Source organism: Numenius arquata, chromosome 8, assembly GCF_964106895.1.
Source record: "Numenius arquata chromosome 8, bNumArq3.hap1.1, whole genome shotgun sequence".
Lineage (NCBI taxonomy): Eukaryota > Metazoa > Chordata > Aves > Charadriiformes > Scolopacidae > Numenius > Numenius arquata.
In genome coordinates this window covers 41,927,793-41,953,244 of record NC_133583.1, presented here as the reverse complement: position 1 = coordinate 41,953,244, position 25,452 = coordinate 41,927,793, and the positions used below count along the sequence as shown (strand labels likewise).

General features: G+C 39.0%; 1 protein-coding gene across 1 annotated transcript in view; it reads right to left on the bottom strand.

Annotated features, from left to right (window-relative positions):
- The window catches only part of DPYD (dihydropyrimidine dehydrogenase), a 366,613-nt gene that overhangs the window by 115,629 nt on the left and 225,532 nt on the right, over positions 1-25,452 (bottom strand). Inside the window, 2 exon segments of the mRNA XM_074151782.1 lie at positions 1,382-1,465; positions 3,944-4,012. Coding sequence (XP_074007883.1) covers positions 1,382-1,465; positions 3,944-4,012 — 153 coding nt within the window.

Below are 25,452 nucleotides of genomic sequence, written 5' to 3'. Positions count from 1 at the left end.
TCTCTTGGCAACCTGTTCCAGTGCTTCACCATCTTCACAGTAAAGAATTTCTTCCTAATATCTATTCTAAATCTTCCCTCTTTCAGTTTAAAACCATTTCCCCTTGTCCTATCACTACATCCCTGATAAAGAGTCCCTCCCCATCTCTCCTGTAGGCCCCTTTCAGGTACTGGAAGGCCACTATAAGGTCTCCCTGGAGCCTTCTCCAGGCTGAACAACCCCAGCTCTCTCAGCCTGTCCTCATAGGAGAGGTGCTCCAGCCCTCTGATCACCTTTGTAGCCCTCCTCTGGACCCACTCCAACAGGTCCATGACCTTCCTGTGCTGAGGACTCCAGAGCTGGACACAGTACTCCAGGTGGGGTCTCACCAGAGCAGAGTAGGGGGGCAGAATCACCTCCCTTGACCTGCTGGCCACGCTTCTTTTGATGCAGCCCAGGATGTGGTTAGCTTTCTGGGCTACCAGTGCACACATTGCCAGCTCATGTTGAGCTTCTTTTCCTCTTTCCTCAAAATGTAGTAAGATGGGAAATCAAACAGGCTTCAGACATCTGCAACTTTGGTCAAACTCTAGAAAATCTCTCCCAGTAGACCGTGAACCAAGATTTTTCAGGGACTTCCAACCTCATGACATTCGGGCATGTTTCAGAGCCAAAACAAATTTCAAACCATGACCAAAAACATGCAAAAAACTTAAAACTTCAAAAAGATATTAGTATGAGAACTGGCTTTTGTGCATGTTTGTTTTATTTTCATGGGCAAAACAAAATACATTTTCCTAATTGAAGTCAAGGGATGTATTGATAAACTCCGCATCACATTCTACACAGCAGAGGCATCAGGCACAGATAGTTCCAAACTAAACTGTATAAAACATCAAATCTATAGACTGCAGAACACAGGCTCTTAAAAGAGAAGACATTAACTGTAGGTGGCACTACCAGAATGTATGCCCTATTCTGTGATTCTGAAATACAGGTGGGATCATATGCTAAAAACTCTGAAATGAAATGTGTATTTCTCATGTCCTTCAAAATCATTATTGATATATGCAGTAGCTACTGGGTTGTGATCTAAAAGATATCTACAGGGCACTGAAATGGAAACCAACAAATTCTGTCCAAGCGCTTTTTGGAAATTATTTGTTTTCATCTTGTTCCTTGTCAAATACATAATGCATTTTTGTTCTCAGCAAAGCTAAGCATTTTGTATATTCTCAGCTTCTGTCTTTTTTGCTTTCAGCACTAAATATTTAAACACATTCAACCTAAAAATCTCAAGCTAGTAATCTGCTGCTTGTGTCTTTCCCCTGAGGTGTAACTATCAATGTGGTAGTGCAGGATTGCTGAAGAGACATGAAAGAGATTGTGGTTACAGTCCTACCTGCCCACAGGCCAGGCCCATGCCTCTCTCCCCCATACCATGAGGACATGATAAATTTAACTCCAGCGCATCTGCACCAGCAACCTATGAAACATGCAAAAGGAAAAAAAATGCAAAATTAACTTCAAGTAATGTATGCTTTCCTGTAGCATTTACTGTTCATGTTAAATAGATTCCTTTAGACATTTGATTTCTAATTTTTTTTTAAGAAAGAAAGCTCCGGTTATGATAACCTGAAAAAGAAATGTGTTGATGTGGCTTCCCAAAATTACAGAGGAAATTAAAGTAAAAAATAAATTAAAAATAAACAAGCACAATAAGGAGTTAGTTCTGGAAAATGTTAAAAAAATGAAATGTAATTACAGGGCCTTAGGGTAGCACTGAGAGCGAGGTTTGGTAGTCGGTGTTACGCAGGTGCTTCTGTGCTCTGAAGAACTGTGACTCAGTAGTAAATTTCTCCTTTCTGCTTTAATGAATTTAGTCTCCCAATTTTCTGCAAGCACCTGTACTGTGCCATAGCTTTTGTCATTAAATATTTTTGTTTCTGAAGTCAAACAAGAGAGTATTAAAGTCTACACAAACATATTATTCATGCTAATTTCTCTTCAGCACCCTCTACTAGCTACAATTAAAAAGGCAGAGGAGCCGAGGCGTACAAGGGCAGCAAACAAACACACTCTTCTTTTTCCCTGCTGAACTGCTCCGGCCTGAGGCGAGGATCTCTCCCATTGCCTTCCACGTGGCTGTAACTAGTATTTTGTTTTGCATTTGCATTTTGTTTTTGCTTATTGAACTGGAGTAACTTTGCCTGCTGTGTGGCCATGGTTCAGCAGCTCCTCGGGTGCGTGAGCAGGGGAGAAGCCATCCATCACTTTCAGGAATCCTCCACCCACGTCCTGGCCAGCTCTGCGAGCCCAGCCATGCCGCACTGATGCCGGCGCTGTCGGCCTCCGTGACAAGCTGACCTTTTGTATGAATAGGTCGTCCTCCTGCCGAGAGGCACCGCGGTACCTTCTGGGGCTTCTGCTCTTTGGAAAGCCACATCTATTACCTTCTAGGTAGGATCCTACACATGCGATTAAATATCACTGCTCTTCGGTTGTGGATTCCAGAGCGCCCCAAACAACTGTGCTGCTCTCCACAGAGCGGAGACTAACAGCTACTTTGGGGTAGAAAGTTATATCACGATATAGGTTACACATTATTGAGTGCATTTAAATAACTACTCTTTTTCTAAAGGGGTAACATAAATACAAACACAGACTGGAAATATCTGTCTTAAAGTTGGAGAGCAGTACCACTGGATTAAAAAAGAGGAGCAAATGGCACAATAAAGCCATTCATCTTAGTCAGTTTAAAAGCGGCACTGTTCCTGTCAAGCACAGATTCCACAAAAGATTTCATGGTCAATTAGATAAATACAGGTATAAAATGGACTAGTGTTGAAGATCACCAAGCTAATTACTGATAATGTTTAATTTTACTTCCCTAAGTCCCCAAGGTTATTCCCCTTCCCCCCCCCCCCCCCCAGGTTTAAAATGCCCAAAGTAAAAATAGAGAAGTATCTTCCCACATAGGAGGGCTTAGGACACTGTGAATAAAGAAACAACAATATCCAAACATACACGTTCAGCCATATGAAAATACAAATGCAAAATACCCACACCCATATTTACACATATATTAAAAAAACAAACCAACTTATAAAACACTTAAATCTGAGCTAATGCCAGCAATAATGACAAGCTAACATTTTTTTTTGATTAAATTTGTTAAAACATTCCTTTACTGATCTGAAAATATGCCTTTTATTTCCTCTAGATACTTTATGTAGAAAAAAACAGTTTTATTTAAAAATAACAACTTTGTTTAACATTCAGATATAGACACTTTTCTGAATGAAATTATTGTGGTCTTAATCATGTATTTCTTATCCTATTCCCTATGAACACAGATACATGTCTTTAAATAGTTTTTTCCTTCAAATTGAATCAAAATTTCAGGTGCATAGTCTGTTTGCATTTGTGTAAGATTGGCTTTATATTATAGGAAGCCTGCTGACTGCTATTACATACCCTGGCTTTCTCTGCTATCATTTCTGAAAGTCTGTATTAAAACTAGAATAGCATTAAATGAGCCTTTTATACTTTAAATATTCAAGAGTTTTATATTCAAAATTTCTTCTGGTGCTGTCAAACTAGTGTGCCTGTAGGCAAGGTAAGATCAAGTTAGGCTCTCAAAGGTAGAATTAAATTTTATCAGGGCATCTGTCATAATATACAGTTTGCTTAAAATGCAAATAAAAAGTATATAGATTCAAAGACTAAAGGCTTTCCAGGTACTGCTTAAAAATCCAAGGGACCATTTTTGTGGAACAGATTTCCTTTAAATTTACATTTCCATCATTTTAATGAAAACACAGAATAAACAAATTATAATGGACATGCTTTAAATTCCCATTTTTCACTTTGAATGTATTTCTTTCAAGAAATTCCTTTTTGCAGCTCTTGTTTTTAAGGAGAATAAAAAAAAGATGCAGAAACACATTCAGGAAACCATTACCTGAGCCATTTTTGAAAGTTCAGTCCAGTCCTCCCTGTTATAGCTGCACATGATACTGGCAATCAGAATCTGAAAAGAAGAGAGTCATTTAAAGCCATGTTACCAGATTTTGTAACATAGTACTTTACTGTGACTCCAGACATTAACTACCACCATCTGCATATGGCAACTACCAGCTGTATGCTACTAGCATGTATAGTGAAATATAGCTGTACATTTCACTGGAGATGAGAAATAGTATACAAAGTCATCTATTTTATCCCTATGTTTCAAGTCATTAGGGAAAACCAGCAGGCCTAGTCAAACATGTAGAGGACTGCATTCTCTTCATCATGTGATAAAGCGAGAACAAAGGCTGTCCTAGACACAGAGCCCACCAGGAAAACTGTCAAACATACTTGTTTCTGAGCTCGCAGGAATGACATAATTTACTATTTATACAATGCCAGAAGTACCGGGGCTCTTTAGAGGTAGGTAAGATGTAAGTGCAAGAGTTTACACTCGAACGTGGCAGTGCATGAACACAATATTCCAGCTGACTTCAGGAAGCCAGGATACACCAAAACCAGCCCCCTGGAATCTCATACTATGAAGTCAAGGACAGTGACAAGCAGCCAGGACTGTTTTGTGTAGAGGCAACTGGGAGGAGACTGGTAGGATGCGGGGAAAATCTGGGAGGACTGCAATAATGGCACAAGGAAATTCCAGCTTTTGTTTTCCCATGATACACATTTTATTTCCTGTTTGCTGGCTGTGGCCCCAGTTCCCCAAGAGCTGTTTCTGTGTATTGCCTTTCCTTCTCACCACACTGAGTACCTTTCAGGTCCAGGTTCTGCCTGTAGCTGCTGCTGCCTCTACTATCTTTACTGAGGTTCGAGTTTTTAGGTAAAATAAGTTCTAATAGGATTCTTCCAGGAGGGCAGCAAGACACACACCTTTCCAGTTGCAAACAGTGCTATTTACTTTTAAATGAATGTTAACTACTCCTCCAGTCAATGTCCAGTTCAAGTAACAATGTTAACTTCTATTTAACACTACAACAAAATCACTTGTTCTGGACCCATCAAAGATCATCAGACACTGAAACTCTGAAGTTGATAATTCGTGGTGAGATCAGCAAAGAATTTAGCCCTGGAACTTCCTCATGGAGGACTTCTTAGAAAGATGAGGTTTCCAAGAAAAAAGCAACAGAGACCTATATTGCAGCAGCTGAAAGGTTAAATCAGAAAAAGAAATCACAGAATTTATGAACACACTACCAGCTCAATCTGCATCCAAAGGAAACACCAGGAGAAGGGAACAGAAAACCATCTGGCCACACTCTTATTTATTTGAACCTCGTATGTGAAATGTATGAAAGTTTCACACATAAGTTTGATTCACAGGTAGGATGAAATTTGGTTTTAATCTTTTTGCTTTCCAAACAAGTTTTACTGTCGGCGTTAATATCTGGGATGAGCTTAATCTGTCACTCTCAGTCAGTATAACACTTCCCTTGAACTTTCCTGTAATGCTGAGGGTTAATGAGTCACTCATATAAGGCAAAATACTGAAAAGCATGGTGTAGAAAAATTGTTCAATACACACAATTGTTGGAAACTGTAAACTCCCAAATTATCTCCACAAGAAGGATGAGATATTTAGTATCTTTAGAAGGGAGGGAAATAAAAAGGAAGGCAGCTATGGAGAAAATTATATATGGTGAGGTTACAATCTATTCATTTAAAAGGACAATACCACTTATCATCATCATTAGTTCCATTGTTTTGCTCTGATGAATCTACCTATCAATCTACCACCCACCTATCTGACCTGCAGACTACCTACCCATCCACCTTTCTGCCTGATGTTTGCAAGATGGGAGTCTTTTGAGAAGGAAAGCATTTGATGAAGTGCTTGCTTTGCCTGCAGGTGCCCATTTGTGTGCAACTCTGGCCTAAACATAAGACCAAGGTTTTCATTAAACACACACAATCATTACTGGCCATGCTTTTATTCCACTCTTGACAGAGAAAAAATCTCTCTCTTCTATACGATACTTTTTTCTATCGTGAAAAACCTTATATAGATCTATAGGTCAAATGTTTATGAAACAAAATTTGCTCTATGTTCTATTTGAATAGTCAAGATAATTTGAGTACTCCAGAAATAAATATAAATCTCTTTAAGAAGACTCTTAATATTTTTAAAAACACAAATTGTCAAATATCAGTTTACGAAAGTATATATGAGAAAAATGTAGAGTAAGAAACAAGTTAAAATATGCACTAAATGGAAGTTAGCTAGAAACTGTATCTTGTCAAATTCACACTTTTTATAAAGTAACTAAAGCAAAAAAAGAAAAAAGAAACCCACCCCAACTCAGACACTGACAAGATGATAAGGATTTTCACAGTTGCAGTCACAATCCAAAGTATATCAGGAATCTACACAATTCAGCTTTGAAACAAACTAAATTTCTCAGCAGAGAAAGTTGTAAGACAACAAGGGTGGCTGACTATATTCACAAGTAGCCTAGTTAGGTTATGCCAAGTGTTATTAATGAAATTTGAAAATTCTGCTGGCAGTGTACAAAAGAGGAGAAACAAGATTGGTGATGTTTCAAAGAGCTGTTAATTAAGACAACATGTTTATTTAATATTGATTAGTTCTAGCATTCACATCTAAAATTAAGTACATGCTTTTGACAGAAGCAGTGGTTTACAATAACAAAAATAACTGAAAGCAAAAATTATATTTCTGCTATGACTGTTCAAATGAAAACCATGATCTCAGAGGAAATAATGAAAATTTTAAAATAGTAGGGATTTTATTCTCCTTTTTTCCCCAGTGTTCTCCTACAACTTGAAATTAAACTTAATTCCTAGGTGGAAACAGCACTCCATGTTAACAAAACTGTCCTTCCTCAAGTGACTATTCTTCCCCAGAATGCCCCTATGGTCTTTTCATTTGGGATCGGTATCCATGACTAAAAAAAAAAGTAATTATCGTATGTAGACATTTAGGGGCACTGTCTGTGATGTTTGAGGTTTGAATCTACTCCTAAAATCACACATGGGAGTTTATAAAGAAAACAGAATATTATCTCCTATTACCTAGAAAGAGAATGGAAAGAAAGAAGAATAACAAGTGACAAAAATCAGAGCTTTTATTGGAAAGTAATAAACAGAAATTGTATCACATCAGCCTTTCAGCCTTTTCTCACTATTTTAAATTTTTTTTAAAATATACCTTTGGTGCCTACAATGCCATGTACCACATTACCACGCCTGCAACTTTAATAGCCCCAAACAGTAGGTATCTCATAAAAGTCCAGCACATGGCCCAGCCCAGGAGCATCCCTGAAGAGCATATCCTTCCTCTTGACTCCTGAAATTTGCAGTGGCAACCTGACATGAGTTTAATTACAGGTGTTTGAACCACAAGTGCGAGGCTGCACCACGCTTGCCTGGCTTACAAAAGTAGACTGCTGACAGATCTTACAATAAAGCTGCTGCTAAAGTGTAGTAAGTGGTAAATGAAGGTTGACTAAATTGCAGCTTTGTCATCGCTTGAGTGAGGGCTGCCTGTGAAACTGTGCGTGATTGAAGCACAGTGGGATCCCTGGCCCATTCCTTATTCCAGATGAGAAGCAAAACTGGCAAATGCTGTTCCCTCTTCTCCATCCAAACTGCTATTTTGCCTATTGTCAAGAGATCCTCCCTACTCTGCCCTGCAGACACTGCTCCCTCCTCGATGATCACTGTGACATGTCACTAGACAAGGTCTTTCCACCCCAACATTACATAAGGTGATAGACAATTTCTGCAAATGCCTATAAAGGGACAAAAGCATGTTTGTGACATCAGACAGTGTTCTGTATACAGAACTCGATCATTCATGGAAGAAGGAGGTCTACAATAAAACTTTTTTTTTTTTTTTTTTTTTTTTGTTGGAGGGAGGGGAGGTGGAAAAGGGAGGGTATATGATGTACCATTTACGACATGATTATAAAATGAATATACTGTAGCTAAAGCACCTAGTAAAAAGCTACATTTCACACAATTCTGTAACTAATGCATTAGTAGTTGTTCTACTTAAAAGGACACTGACGAGGTACTTCTCATAATCCCTAAAATATTTTTTCTCCCTGTTTATAATAATCCCCTGGAAGCTTAAACTAGAATCTATTTCCCTTGTAAATCTTTTTTTTTTTCCTCTTTCATTATCTCTATGTGGATGTCTCATGAATGCAAAAGGATTAAAAGAAATAGAAAGGATGAGGTTTGCCACTGTGTGTGTTTTCAAGTGATCTTTCTTCCCTAACACACGAAATTCAGTGCAAGACATTGCAAAACAAAAGGAAGAAGAAAAAAAAAACACCTGGGCCTACTTTGGGCCAGACAATCTTGAGAACATCTGTTTAAAGCCAGAGAGCAGTAAAACTCTACGTAGACAATTACCATTTGTCCTGTACTGCTCTGCAGGGAATAAGGGAGTTTCAGTACATTCAAAGAGTCTGAAAAAAAATCTCAGGGGCCTGGATTTAAATGTGAACACTATCAGTTCCTGCACACAATCCTCTACTGTCATGCCTGTAATAACCATATTTATTTTGGTCATCTAACAGACCATAGCCTATATTTGTTCATAAACTATTCTTTCAGGTCTGTGCATAATCTCCCTGCACTTCAGGAAATTCAGCCACCCATATAATTTCTACTTGCTCTTCCCTGCCTGTCCCTTCTCATTGCTGCACCAGGCTTGAGGAGGGTTCTGCATCAAGTGTCCATAGATGCTCCCTTTAGACACTGCTGCTGGCCTCAACCTGCACCCCCTTCTGCTTTCTCAAACATTGCAAAAAAACCCCAGGATTTTATTTTTGGTGTGCACAGCCCTTGCAGAAATAGAGATCCTTAACATCATCTTTAAGAGACTGTTCCCCTGAAAGCTGTAAAATCAAGAAAAGCTTTCAAGAAGGCTGAAGGACTGGTTTTGTAACAGCTACCTGGTTGGGAAGCAGAGATATGGAAAAGGATAATTGCTGCAGATAGAAGGAGTGCCAAGACGGAAGGCTACATTAAGAACCAGATTTCAAATACCTGCAAAATTATTCTTGATCAATCTAAACTTCAGAAGGTATTTGTGTTTGGGTCAGATGGAAAGACCTCAATTTTCCTTTCAAGACATGTTCTTCACAAACAACACAGTACCACGCGACCTGCTTAGTCTGAACAAACTCAAATATTTTTAACCAAAATTGCTCAGGAAGCATTCACTAGGAAGAAGCACGGCACTGAAGATAGAGTCTTTCTAAAACAATGGCAAAAATAACTTATTTCGTTCATCAGTTACCAGTGGAAAAGACACATACATCTATACAAGCACATTAGGACAGGAGAACTTCTTGGCAGTTGAATCATTATTTCACAGCATGAAAATCCCCCGTCTGTCTGAATGAGGGGTTTGTGGACTCAGTTCTGTCCCACACCATCTCTCACCCACACACCATAACAAGGCGACACACTCAGAGCACTTCCTGAAGGTCCTGCACACGTGTAACTACAGAAGCATGTGGTCCACCAGGTGCTCAGTGAAAAGTTAATAAACGTTTTACTGAGCAATCCTCAGCTATTTCAATGACACAATAAACAGTCTTGTAAATATCTAGCTGAAAAACACGCATGCTGCATAGAGATTTCTCAATAGTTTTTTTCACACATGAAAGAATGAAACATACGGACCATAGGGCAGATTCTGCCCTACCCAATAGCTCTTAGATGCAGTCTCAGTAGCAAAGAGTGAGCAGCAAGGGAATAAAGAACAGCACGACAGGACTTTTTGGGTTGGTACAGATTTCCCACTTTATTGAGACTTGCACCACTAGCCTGCCTCTCGCACAATGTCAGGGTCAGGACAAGTCACAGCAATGCCACATCTTGCCAGCAGAAAGATTCTTGGGGTCTTACTACCACTCAGTGGCACTCACGGCAGTCCTCTGCTTTTCCAAACAGCCACTGGCTGATCATTCTGAAAATCATCCAGCTGGAATTACCAATGTACAGAACATTTCTAACACCCACCTCACAAAATTAGAGTAAAACTGCAGCAAATATTCTGTATTGCATAAACACGCTTAAACGTGCAGTATTGAAAAAACAACAGGACCACAGTAAATGTTGTAAAAATAACCCTCTAGAAACCACCCCAATTTTGATGTCTTGTAGACGCAACCAGGTTTCTCTTTTTTTGTACTTTCTTGCAATTTTTGATTTGTTGCAGAACTGAAATAAAAATAAGCTTCTTATTAAAAACTACCTAGAACATTAAATCCCATGCAATAAGAAAGTTAACAATTGTAAACCCTGTCATGTCTCTGAGAAGCAGAGGAATTATCTTGTTATCAATTTAATAATGGAACATTGAAGTAAATGATGCCATCCACTGACACCGGTAACACTGTCTCTCCTGGGAAATTCATGTCGGTAGGAACTGTCAATCTAGATGGATATGGACATATTAAACATTGTACTTTCAGTCCATAAATCTATTCTTTCTATACTGCCTTAATAAAAAGATTCTGCATGATGATAAAGATAAGCAATGCAGAATGTCTTGACATTGCTGACCTGTAATTCTGCTTCTCTTCTCTTTTCTTTTTTGAGTGAGTGGAGAGTAAATAATTTAAAAATCTCTAACCACCCATTGTTTTCCTCCTTAACTTGCACTTAAAATACATTTAAGATAATTTGAGTACATGAAAATAAGGCAAGTAGGAGATATTAGTATGTTTATTATTTAGCTGTCTTTCTGTTGCAAACCTTCTGAATAAAGCCCTATCTTTACCTTATTACTTTATCTTGAGACCTCCAGTTTGTTTTTCAAAGTGAAGTGCAAGTGAGATACAACAGATCGACACAAAACCAGGCCAATTATCAGCACGCAAATAAGTCTAGAGAAGCTGATGATAGGAGTTTGAAAATATTACCATTTGCTCACCCTACCACACACAAAAAGGCAGCGCGAACAGAAAACAACAAAGATTCTCTTCTCAGGCTAAATGGAGATGCTTATTTTCAAAGGCAGTTATTTTTATATGACGACTCTACTTCTATCAATGAGATTCCATCTATTTAATGAGATTATTTGATGGATGTCAGTGAGTACACTGGACCATAGCTTCAAATTAAGGCCTAGAGTTGTTAGGATCTAATGTCTTCAGACGAATAAAAATCATTTCTTTGTAAAATAACAGAATGCTGTGGCTTTGACAGGAACACGAAGCTAAACAGATGGCTCTATAGGACTGGCTGCACCTGTAGCAAAACAAGGGAGCAGCTTGGTGTTGTAACTGCTCCTCTGCCATGTAAGACCCAGCATCATATCAGCCACTATCAGGGCAGGAGTTGAGCTACCGCACTCTTGGCCCTGCTTGTACACATAAATGTGTAGGCACAGATCATGCACGTGGAAAGCGTGGATAAAGGAAAAGCTAACTTTCCAATAAAACATTTAACAAGAGTCCTACCAACCTGGAATACAACTGAAAGCAAAATGAATGGTCAGAAAAAAAAGAGACCTTCTGATGCACCTATACCTCCCACGCGTCAGGGCAGTCTTTAATTAAGATGTGGTGATTCGTGAAGAGTGAAAAAGAGACCATGAACTATGAGTTCCCAAAACCAGATGTTTAATGAAAGAAAATGTAGCACTTGTATGAAACACTTCAGGGAAACTCAAATATTTGACATGATTAGAAAAAGTATGTGCATTTTATGATAGACCACTGAAAATTTTGGTGCTTCAGGTAAACTCTTCAAATTCCACTGAAAGTTACCCATGTGGCTGAAGGCTTCCCTGGAAATTTGACAGAATCTTTGGGATTTTATTTTGCATAGGAAACCTATCCCAGATCAACCTTTAGTCTCTTTGGTAATGAGCAAAAACGAATACATGGGTGAATGGAAATCAGCATTACTGAAAGGAAAAGATGCAAGTTAACAAAGGCTGAATCCAAGAGAAGAGTGAAGATAGATACTAATTTTCAGCAGTTCTCCTTGCAAACAATACCTGCAAGCCCTTGTGGATCTGCCATGCCCCTGCTGTATTTCTGTACCTTCCACACTGACTTAATATAAAGAGAAAGCAGAGGAGGCCAATACAATATTGGAGAAGCTAACAGAAAAAGGATATATCTAATTCTACAATATTTCAGACACATGCTATGACCTGTAGCAAAAGCTTTACACCAGGGTGCTGACACATTATTGATTCTTAAGACCACATATGGAAAACAAGGCTGGCAAAGGGCAATAGGAATTTGTGGATTTTTTCATCCACCTTTAGAAATTTTTCTCTCATCAAATTATCTGCCCAGATATACACATAGTCCTTTTTAACTCAGTTCTTTCAGCACCTGGCTAATTGTTACTGTTTATTCTCACAATAGCAAAGGCAACTCTCTGCAGGGTGCCCCTCTGAAAGGGGGAAGCCAACTGGAGACAAATACGTTCAAGGGACGTAGGCTACTCCTGTAGAGGGAATGAGCAGCTGTTGATTGAAAGGAACCCTAAGACTCCTTCCAGTCCCTGTGTGCTTCTAGATACATGCAGATATATTTTCCCTATTACTTAGCAGCAAAGCTGCTTAACTTATTAGAAAACAAATTCAGTAGAAAATAAAAAGAGACAAAATGCACACTGAATAACTTTGTCAGCGTTCCCTAATTCCTGCATTCAGTCAGCTAGCAATTCCCCAGGTCAAATCTGTCTCTTTGCATCCCCCAGAAGTCCATCCTATCTATTCCCTTGTTCCACCACCCCCAGGGCTTCTTTTAATTCACTTCCTTGGATTTGAAGGCTCAAGAAAACTATCAGTGCCAGCAAAGGAGAAAAATGTAGCTCAGAGAGGAGGGAGAAAAACCCCTCCCTTTTACACTTTACAGCCCTGTGATCTGCTTCATCATGTGACATTGCTGGTGCCAAAGCAATGCTTGGGAGGAGTAAGTGATTTTGTCAGCCTGGTTGCATCCTCCACAACTCACCCACTCTCTCTCTGTGCACCATTATCCTTGTAGTGATATACTGAAAAGCACTGATAATTTACCTGATTTTGCACAAACAGCACTTAGGTTAGGCTACTGTGATAGATGAGGATAGGATCATTAAGAAGGTGTGTGGGAACAGGTTATAAGGCTTGTCGTTTCTTCAGGAAATTATCTGAGGGCTTTACACATCAGCTGCATGGGAGACACCTATCAGTCCCTTAATGCTATTCTTTCCTGTCTGGTTTAGGTACCGGACTTCACAAAGAGGAGAGATTCCTCACACTCCAAAACCTGCCTGACTAATGAGACAGGTTCACCTCATGACAGGAGACAATCTGCATACATTCACAGGGCTGGAAATACGAGATCTTTTCAATGGCCAGAGCAGGACCAGTGGGATGCATCCCCATCAGAACTTCACAGAGGATGACTTACAAAAAGTTTTTCTGGGTTATTTTCCTCTTGGAAAGCATGGATGAAAGGATGGTAGAAAGCTACAATGCACACAGGAAGATAATAATAACTGTTCTATCTATTGATCCTCATTTTCTTGTGATACCTTCGCCTTCCTCCTCCAGACACTAGAATGATTCTTTTGAAGAGCACTTAAGTTTTCACTTCTTTGGTCATCCTCTCCAAATCTGTATAATTTTCTCTGAATGGTCTGACTTCATAACCAATTTACTCCGCGCATGTGGTTGGACTAGCTCAGCTCACCTCATCTGCAAAGGTTTTTGCCAACTTGGGTTTTCCTATGAACCCTCCCTGCATTATCAACAAGTATTATTGCCTCATTCTCTTTCTGATCACTTCATACCCTTGCACTCAGCAGAGAGCCACCTATCTTTAGCAATTTTGCCATTAAGCCTATCGAGCCTTCCCCAGGCACAGGAACCTGCTGCAGTCTGGCATTTGTTCAAACCTGTCTTTTTTCTCTATATTTTGCCTTCTCTTCTCTCATGCAATCTTCAAGCTACCACCTTTCCTCCCTTTTGAGGTCTGGTTCATTGCTGTCTCCATTGTCCCCTCCCATGATCTTGCATGGCCAGTGTGTTTATATGTTCTTCATTAGTACCTACCTTCAGACTTTTTTTCTCCCCCTTCATTGCATACTAAGGCAAACACAGTCTTCAGTTCTACTTTTTCTGCCACTATCCGAGCTCATACAGCTCTGCTTTTTAATAAGACTCAACTGTTATTGAGAGACTGATTAGACCCACAGGCCAGCAGCAAGGCCATCTCCACAACTGCAACATGCCATCCATCTCCCTCACACAACACATACCTCAAACTGCAACACAGCCAAATACCAGATGCACTCACACACATCCATTGATTCCCACCCAACTTCCACCTCTCCAAATGAATAAGAGCCCTCCTGAACTGGTGGAAGACCACTGTTTCTCATTAGACCCATGTTAATGGGAACCCTAGGGTCATTTAACAATAAACCTATATCAACAGCAGCATTTCTTATACAAAATTAATTCTTGTACTTTTCAAATGATTAGCAATAAATTATCACTCAACAACTTCTTGCCAGTAACATATTTTAGGAATTTTTAAAAGGGAGAAGAGAGAAGATAAGAAAGCGAGGCAAGAAACATGCTCTGTAGACTACAAATATTTAAAAAATAAATAAATATTTTCATTTGGAAAAAAAATATGTTTCATATATAAGTATCTCTATAGTGAAAATTATATTAAAATAGTCCCTTCGCAAAGAAAGAAACTCTGCTTCCTGTCAGGCACAGAACACTTCAAGAAGTGAAGAGGAAAATCCATGTTTTCTGTTGAACTTGATCTCTTCATATATCCTTCCTATTATCCCCTGGTATCTCCCAGCTTGGCCAAAAATTCAGCAAACAACAGTGCCACTATGCACTGAACCTCATAATGGCAGGTCTTCAGTGCTCCCATCTGACATATGATCAGAAAATCTCATGAGTGGGTAGCTTAATTTTTTTATATGCACACAGTACAATTTACTTAAGTAGCTAGCTGCTATGTCTGATGACCCAAGTAGTTTTTTGGCTACACTCCAGAAATAAAGAACATACAAAATTAAGGGCTAGAAGGGCTACCTTCTGACTAATCTTTCCTCCTCAACTGCCAGTTCCACCCACCTCTTCATCTTTTAGGGAAGCTTATCTGAAGAAGCTGAGAAACTGAAAGAGGCCTTACTCTTTTCACTAAATATTTGGATGTTTAATAAAATTGTTACCTAACTCATTCAGCATACTGCTATGCAATTGGACATTTCAAAATTAAAATGCATTGAATAGTCTACAGGATTATAGTCTCATTCAAACGAAAGCGCCGTAAGACCAATTGCCATCTAATGTTGGAGAGATTTTATCAACTACCCAGCAGTGAGTATGTGTGTTCCCAAAAAGATAAACTGAAAATAAATCATGTGAAATGTGGATGCCTCTGGCAGAATCAAAAGCAGAAGTCCTTCTAGGACCAGAGGGGTGCTGACAGTACAATATTAAGAGAATGTAAATGTGACATATCCATTTTTAATGCCCACCCTTTACCTTGAGATGCACATACTACTCACAGGTAAGAATTTGGGGTACCTATAAAATTCACACAACCTCTGAATATTCTCACCTGAGCTGTAGTTAAATGAAACATTCTGCAAGTGTATTCAGATTTGAATATGGAGGTATATCTCGCATAAATGGCTAGGTGGCCAAGAATTAGCCTATGAGGTGCACTGCAAGAAAAGCACCGCAGATTTTTTAAAATGCTACCCTGAAATTTAGGAATAGAGGTTCAATATAATTTTTTTTCCAAACTTAAGACCTTAACTACCTGTTATGGATAGACAGAAACAATCAACATAACTACAATTTTATAACAAAAATGTCAAACATAAAGAGAATTAAAAGAAAATGAAACTTGAAATAGATAGTAACACGGCACTTTAAAAATATGAGAAAGATGTAAAAATGAACCAGCAAAAAGCATTCTTCCTGGAAGCTGTGAGACTGAGAGGTGCAGCAGCAGGAAATAGGATTAAAAAGTAGCCTGTTGGTTTCTTAGTTTACATTTAATTTAACGGCTCATAACAAAGGATGTATTTATGTTTCCTTGAAAGAAGCCTTTAAAATATTTGTTTGGGTTTAAGTGTTCAGTAAATAAGTACTTACTGTCACATTTTTCCTTCAATAATAAAAAGAATATACCATCTCCACTAGATATACACACAAGGTTTAGACACACAAACAAGTTACTGCTAATTTATGAGTTACCACCCATCAGCACACCCTCAGCAATCAACTACTTCATTGCTCTTTCAAACTGCATAAAACACAAGGTAAGTCCAGTTTGCTATGTCCAAAATTAAAGAAATTCACATTAACTTGAATTAGCTTGTATTTGCTGCAAGTTACAAATATGGACACGAGAAGTTACCATACTGTCACACAGTAATTTGCTATCCCATGGTAATTTGTTGGCATGTCTGTGTTCACGTAACAGTATACCAGACTAATACTATATGAAGAGAGAGTTTTGCTTTTTAGATCCTGCTGGCCACCTATTTCGTATGTTCAGCAGTTGCTACTTAAACTAAATAGCAAGCACAGTTCATTAGTTTCAAACAGAACATGAAAGGGGAATTAAAATATAAAAGCAGGCTGAACTGAGATCTAGAATATGGAAATGTGACAGATACGAGAAGGTTGGTGAAGAAGACTATGTAAAAGTTCATGATCATAGTTCTTAAACTCTTAAATGTGCATAAAAAGTTCAGAAGCTACCAGCAGCGTTGAGGGTATAGATTAAGATCAGTTCAGAGCCCACTAAGAATTCTGCTAATCTACATGTTCCTCTCAGTGGATAAGGAAAAAAAACATCTTGGAACACTGTATTCCCACATTTCGCTCTGAATTTGAGATCTTTCCATAGTCCCCCTCCCCAGAAAGCACAGGAGGCTGGGATATATTCCAGCTGCTGTCAATCAGACTGAAGAGCTGGCTCCAATTGTGATAGATTCAAGCATGTGCCTCTGCCTTTCTTGTCTAAGCTAGAACATGCCTGCATAGAGCCAGCTCTCCTACTACCGAAGGCATTCATATCAGCTAAGTAAACTCTTTACTTGCTCCTGAACAAAAATGAACTGTTTGATGGTATAACTGCATCTACACTAGGGTTCTGCCAGGACAGCAGTTAGATGCGATTTTATTTTTAGTTTTCCTAGCCTACATAAATATGTGAGCAAGACTTTTAAATATAGACCTAGTCTTCATATTTTTCTTCATTAGAGCTTTAGCAGAATGCCTAAAATGTAAACCACATCACAGAAATTAAGTGCAGAATATGGGCTACAGGAACAGCGTATACTTACTACTTTTATCTGGTATAAATTTGCTTTCTTCTTATTATTGTAATATACAATATATAAAAAAGAAAAAGCAGAATTATCTAAATCACATACACTCAGTGCCCCATAAAACACTAAAATCATATCACAGACAGTATGAATGAATGTCAAAGCTACCATGCATTTTAAAAGATCAAATTTTGTAATTTACCCAATTACCAATGACAAACACGAAATGGAAATTGGTTAAAAGCATAGGAGGATAAATGTTTTGCAAAGGTAATAAGGCTAGCAGAATTTTGTCATTCTTACAAACTTTAGATTTTAATTTTGATGGATCATTGTTAATAATTTTTAAATTTTGCCATTTGGGGGTTTATTTTTTAACATTGCCACAAGGTCATTTTCTCCCCATCCAATGGCAACTTCTACATCCTAATATTAAAACAATAGCTACCCAGAAAAGGGCATTTCCCGGGGAGTAATGACTGGCTGGGAGGAGTTGATGGCCCGAGGCACTGCTGAGGGCCATTAACCCTGGCCGGTTATTAATCTCCAGGAAATGCCCTGCACCAAGGCTGTTATTGCTATTTTAAGCACAGATGGGGGGTGTGCGTGAAATGGACATCTTAGTGTACAGATTTTTTTAACGCATGATGCCACTGCCTTTGTTGCTGTTTATGGAGGACTTTTCTAGAAAGAATGAATGCTCTGGCTGATACCCAGCCGGATTTCACAGATCATTTTGCAGCACTGTATTGTGCACACAGTAACTTACCAAACTGAGAAAACATTTGGAGATTTTAAGAGCTTTTCTTTCCTCTCTAAATAATATTCCGTATGGAAAAAATAAAAGGAAATTCAAACCTTAATAAGATGAACAAAAATATGCAACTCTTCATGTCACTGTCAGCAGAATTACATTCTAGAAATATCTTTTTAATCACACTGTCTTTATGGTCAGTGCATTTCCTTTGTCGATACTCCTGCTTCATGAACATTCACATTATCTTCAAAAAAGGAATTTTTAGCAGCAACAGCCAAAGCACATCCTGAACCAGCTTCAGCTGATGCTAGCCATTAAGGAGTTTGTCTTTTCCAATAATCAAGCAGATTGGGTCATTTTCTAGGAGACGGTTGGTGAAGTATTTTAGAAACTGCTTTAATTTTCTCCTAGTTCTTACCCTAAGGCTAAAGTTTTAAAGATGTGCTCATCGTCCTCACAAAACTGTGGAAATTGTTCTTTACTTGCAGGGATCACTAACTCACTCTCCAAATCAAAAGAATATTCTTAGTGTGCGTACAAATAGTCCTCTGCCTTACTGAACTACTTACTATTTGTCAAACCTTAGCTGTGAAAGTAAAACAAACAAAGTAAGTCATGGCTTTATAAAACGCATAGGAAGAAAGTACAGTTCTGCACTAAACTAGTTTGACGGGTTTCTCAACAAAACTGTAGCTTCCAAGCGCAAAACATAAAAGATCTTCTCACATTTCTCCTCAAGGTCCCAATTTGTCACCACAAACATGTACATTTGAATCATAGACTGATTGTAAAAATCTTGCTGAATTTACCATGTGGCTCTATTTTCAGTTACAAATTGCAGTTTCCAGCAAAAAATATGTGCTTTCTTAAAACAAAATTCCCTCAGATTGATGGCCAAAGTGTGTGTTTTCACCTCTTTGCCAGATTAATAACCATATTCTTAAAAAATTAATAAGAAGAATATCACAGAAATTAATATTGTAGCAATTGGGAACAATCAATATGATGTGCTGCATGATCTTTTGAACACACATGAACAGACATTGTCTCTGGGTAAATTTTCAGCAGGCTTTCTTGTGTTTCTATATATAGGATCATCTGTGGTGACCCTTTGGAAATGCAGTCTTTCAAATCTTAGTAAATTGAAGACAGCACTTGAATTACAAAACCCTTAGCACACAATTTCAAACTAGTACAAAATATATCTTCATCTCAGCTCGAGTTCAAGTAATGTAGTTACATGCTAATCAGGTTGTCAAAATGTAATGCAGGCACAATGGTCCAAAGGTGGGGACAGGACTGGGAGGCAGGAGAGGATTTCTGATCCTGGGTACAAATCTAAGAGCTCTTCTTTGTGCATTGACAATGTAAACCTGTAGGAATGTGTTACATAGGCTCAGTACCCCTTTCTCTGACATGCACCAGCAGCAGCCCTCTAGGGCAAGCTTACAGTAATATTTCCCTAGAAAACTTTATTTCCCAGCATTTAAGAAATCTGTGGCAAAGAAATTTCCTGAGCCAGAGGTGATGCACTCCACAGCCTACTCCAAATAATTTTTCCAGTCAGTCCATTCTCAATCCTTATGTACCTCTGGCACCAGCAAAACCCTGTGAGAATGAGCTCCACAGCCACAGTGGCACGTGGTGAAGTGTCTCCTACTGCTCATTTACACTGATCACCCTTCTGGTTCCATTCCAACTGCATCCTTGCTGAGACAGAAAAATCTGAACGGCACAGTGTATCCAAAATGTGCAAAAAAAGAATCAATACACTGGCATAATGATGGTTTTTGCTTTGTTCTCTCTTCCTTTCCTAGAAATTCTGTGTTTGATATGCTTTATTTCAATGCTATTCAGCATTAAGCTGAGATTTTCACAGTGCTCTCTACTGTAACCCTAGTATAGTTAACTTAGAAACAATCACTGTATATATATATATTTATATATATATATAAATTTAGTACTGTTTTATCCTATGTGCATACTACATTTATCTTCATTTAATTTTATCAGGCAGATCATTGGCCAATCATTCAGTAATGCAAGATCATTCACAGCCCGTTATAGCCAGCTCTCATCTTTATCTCCCTACAATACTTAACTATTACCAGTGAAGTTTACATTCTTGAAATTCTCTCTCTTTTCCAGATTGCTAATAAACATTTTAAATAGCACAGAACACAGCACAGATCCCTAAGGAATTTTACTGGAGTCTCTATCCACTGTGAAAATTGAGTATTTATTCCTTAACATTGTTTCCTATGTTTAACTAGTTATTTATTCATGTGGGTTTCTCCTCTCTAATCTTATGGCAACTTAATTTCTTTCAAATCCTCAGTGAGGGACCCTACCAAATGCTTTCGGAAACCCAAGCTCACTTTATCAGCTGAGTCTCTCTTGATATCCTCAAGGAACTTTTTGTAAGGCATGGCATAGTACAAAAGGGGGTGCTTTACTCTTTTTTTTTCTTTCTTTTTTTTTTTTTCTTTTTCTTTTTTTAGAAGAGCTTCTACCAATTTGCATACAAGGATAGAAGATGTAAGATCGGAAGTTCTCCTGATCTCTCCCAGAAAAGAGGTGTTACATTGACCATGTGCTAGTTCTGCTACTTTTCAAGCCTCAAGCAGATCTGCTATAGCCAACACTGCTATCAAAAAGTGCGGATGATAGATGAGAATTTTTCTGTATTTTCTCCTTTTTTTTTTTTTTTTTTTTTTTACGAACACCTAAGCCTCAAGAAGTTAAAATTCACAGCACCATATTTTGTAGCTCAGTCCCATCTCTATTAATATTTAGGTCATATGAGGCTTGAGCATTTTTTATGCCTTGTAAAAGGCTTTCCCAGAAAACTTCCTTCCTTATAAGAAAATGTGTTCTCAAAGACCAAATACATTAACATTTCTGTTACTAGGCTTTGTTTTTGTTCACTTACTTTTGCAAATGGAAACTGTTGTGCCTACAGAAATAGACAAGCACTTCTAGTGTAAATCCACTGCATAAATCAGAGTCTTTGTTAAATTCCTCCTTAGGCTGCAGAGAGGAAAACGCGTCCTGCTAGCTCACAAAGAGCTGAACCAGCATCAGAGCAATGAGAACACCCTCAGGATGGGGGAGAGTGGAAGCTTCCCTGGAATAGGTGGAGGTATGTTAATGTGTCTGCTCTTCTTTCATGTCAGCTCTCCTCTCTCTTGTCTAGGAAGCATCTTTCTGTACTGTTTTTCATCCTCCCCTTTCCTTGCGGTGAAGGATGAGGAGAAAAAGGGAAGATGGTCATCTGTTCCACGCTCCAAGGCCTCTTCCCTTCTACACACCACAGTAACCACTGGAAATTGAAGAGTCTTGGCCATTCTTATACTCCACACTAGCTAGCACCAAGTGGTTTAGTTCCTGGGCAAGGTAACCAGTATAAGTGTCTTATTCCAATCTTATCCTCCCTCTTCAGCTAGGATTTCCTCTGATGTTAAGAGACTAGACCTACTGCCAATTTTCTGTAGTGAAAGGGATCTTTTCCATATGGTGAATTTAACAAGTGCTGTGTGGGTTTTTTCACCTCCTACCAAGCATCCATGATGGCTGGCTTTGGGAAATTTAAGCTGCAGCAATAACAACTTCTGGAGTTTTTTAATGTGACTTGTGGATCTGAAATTCAGATAAAGGAACCCAGGTAGCTGTTCGACACTGCTGGTCACTTCCATGATATGGAGTATGCAAGTTTCTAGGCAGCTCAGCTTGTGGCTCCCTGTCCTTATGCTCCCTCCTTTTCAGTTCATGTGAAAAACCATCTGGGCTTCCAGCAAGGGTCCTCTGATAGGCCTGAAAAGGCATGGTGTGTACCATCCCCTTTCAGGTCCATAATACACTGGCATCTGTTGATACCAAGTGAGGTCCACAGGGGCACAGCCCGACCTGGTTGCTTAGAAATCTTTTATTCCAAGTTTGTAGGCGTTGTAGCTTGTCAAGCTGTCTGTGCCATATCATGTGGCACAGTAGATATTTGGAGTACAAAGTACCATTTCTTTGTGATGGAAAGGCAAAGCTATCTATACTAGCCCTAGGAAGAGCAGGTGTTTATGGAGAGCAGCTGACTGAAAATTTGATCTTCACTTCTTCTGAACACGACTCCTGCAAAGACGAAGATGAAAGTGCTGCCTTTCAGCTCCCCTAATTACCTGTATTACAAATGCTATTCCAAATTCCCAAGTATTTCAAATTTGAGGCCCAAATGGTAAAACAGACTATTACTTTTTATAACATGAATCAAGTCAGTGACTGGTATCTCAAAATGTAAATAATACGTACTCTACACAACATCCCACAGACCTCTGAACACCCATCAAAAGTAAAAGCTATAATAACGCCTGAAAAAATACACAAATTATTCCTAATACATCTAGTGAGAAAGACAACTTTGACCTTCTCCTCACAGTAAAGCTGTGAAGTCTATGATTCCTCTACATCTTAAATTTTTTTTTTCACCTAATGCCCCTTAATTTTAAGTCTCAAAGGAGATCTACAGCAATTTTAGATATTCTGGTCAATTCCTCTCAGTAACCAGATTACAAGGTCTACTATTAGTGTGGACTTAGAGAAGGAAAAGGTTTATATAAATATAAAGATTTTGTTCACAGTCTGTAGATGAAACCTGTTACTAAAACCAGAGCTGGTCCTACACATAAGCTTGATAAGTAGGATCCCCCTTCAGGGATCACTTTGGAAAACTAGTTAAACCTCTCCATGTAAACTAGCCAATTAAATACTATTGCTGTTGCAAATCTATTTCTACTCATAACTTCAGCAAATCTTTTTGAACATTACATTTTTCTTCACCACAAGCTACTCACAGGAGCAAGGAACTCATGCCTGTTCAATTGTATTTTTGTTGCTCTGTAACCCCTCATTTCTGTCCTCACTGAGTAGAATTAAAACAGATCTGGTCTGGTTACCTAAATTTAAAAAAAGAAAACAACAAACAAAAAACCACCAAACACCAAAGCCAAACAAAACTGGCTGCCCTATTTCATACCTCTGTGGTAGAAAAAAACCCTGCATACTAAAAAAAAAACCCTAATTCTAGGAGATGTAAAGACATTTAAAAAAAAACCCACCAAAAAACAATATTACAAAGAAGTTGGTTATCAGTCTGGAATCCAGCGATCTGTTCTCGCACGCTTTTTAGCACGGCTACTCCTGACAGGTGTTCCTGGGACATTCTGAACAAAATGTTGAACAAAAATATATCTTTAACAGTTTCATCCTTGAAAAGCTGCTCTCTGCTGAGTAACTGTCAGAGAGACTGTCAGCAACATTCTGCAAGTAGCAGAACAAACATTAAGATGACAAGAGTTTTCAGCTTTGTTTTGGGGTCCAAATGTACTTAATGTTTCTAGCAGAAGAGGCTTCTCAATTCAACACGTCACGACACTGATATCTGAATCACACAATCAGTGTCACAGCTGACAATCTGGTACCCTATGTACGTTCCGTAGAGTCATATAGTAGCACAGACTCATTTGTGTTCAGTTAGGAGGCCAAAAAGTTACTTTTAAGACTTGAGTATACTAATACAGCAATATTGAAAAACATTCACTTTGGCATCGTCTTCCAAGATCCCAGTTCTTCCTTGCAGTACAAATTTCTCAGTTTCTTGTTTTTGATTGACTGATGTTAGTCCTGTAGGGAATGACATTTCCCCTGCAATCTGTTTCATTAAGTGCCCTTTCAAAGCCCTTTATCTGTACTGCTGTGACCTCCTGCACATGCTCAGACCCAAATAATTTGCATATTGAGGATTTTCATGAATTTGCTTGCACCAATTACTGTTTTGGAAAGGTGGAGAAAGACTACCTGGCAACCCTGTCCATCACCTTCTTACTGAAGCCTTAGTTCATATTTTTCTGTAGAGAAGCGTTTTACCAGTTTCAAAGCTTGCTCTTGTCAAGCTCGTTCTCCCCGGTGCGGATGCTAATGACCTTCCAGGGTAATACGAAACCTTAAAATATTTGGCCAGGTACTATGTAGCGTAGATATACAGACATGTTTATGAGACTGGACGAATAGACATCTGTGTAAGTAGGTGACATCAACTCAAATGAGAAGGCTGAGCTATAGTAAGCAAAAGGTTTTGATGAAGAACAGCAACAGTTTGTATGCTTTTTCTGATGAAGCAAGTGCTACCACCAATATATCCCATCCCCTCACAATCACCAAAAATTATTCTCGTGATTGCCAGCTTTACTGCGCGCTCAGCTCCTTGTTTCATTGGCACACAAAGACGTACTGCCACTACCAGTATTCACAGTTCCCAGCACAGATAATGGCCATATTGTAGCTAATGTCAAATATCTGAATATAAAATTTCAGCAGTAAGTTCTCTTGCAAGGCTTTATAATTTTATTTACAGCTTTCCCAGCCACTTTCTATTGATTAAAGTTTGTGGACTTTTTCTAAAATAAAAGTGATTGTTTTTTCTCTGCACAGTTTTCATTCCTGATCATATAGAACCATAGAATCGTTTAGGCTGGAAAAGATCTTTAAGATCATCAAGTCCAACCATTAACCTAACACTGCCAAGTCCACCACTAAACCATGTCCCTCAGCTCTACATCTACACGTCTTTTAAACACCTCCACGGATGGTGACTCAAGCACCTCCCTGGGCAGCCTGTTCCAATGCTTGACAACCCTTTCAGTGAAGAAAATTTTTCCTAATATCCAATCTAAACCTCCTCTGGTGCAACTTGAGATGGTTTCCTCTCATCCTACCACTTGCCACTTGGGAGAAGAGACCATAACCCACCTTTCAGGTGACTGTAACTACAACCTCCTTTCAGGTAGTTGTAGAGAGCGATAAAGTCTCCCCTTAGCTTCCTTTTCTCCAGACTAAACAATCCCAGTTCCCCTAGCTGCTCCTCATAAGGCTTGTTCTCCAGACCCCTCACCAGCTTTATTGCACCTTCTCTGGACACGCTCCAGAATCTCAATGTCTTTCTTGTAGTGAGGGGCCCAAAACTGAACACAGTACTCGAGATGCAGCCTCACCAGTGGCAGGGTGACAATCATTTCCTTAGTCCTGCTGGCCACACTATTTCTAATACAAGCCAGGATGCTGTTGGCCTTCTTGGCCACCTGGCTACTGCTGGCTCATATTCAGCTGGCAGTTGAGCAATGCTCACAGGTCCTCTTCTGCCAGGCAACTCTCCAGGCATTCTTCCCCACGCCTGTAGTGCTGCATGGTGTTGTTGTGACCCAAGTGCAGGACCCGGCGCTTGGCCTTGTTGAACCTCATCCCATTGGCTTCAGCCCATCTATCCAGCCTGTCCAGATCTCTCAGTAGAACCTTTCTACCCTCAAGCAGATCAACACTCCTGCCCAACTTGGTTTCATCTG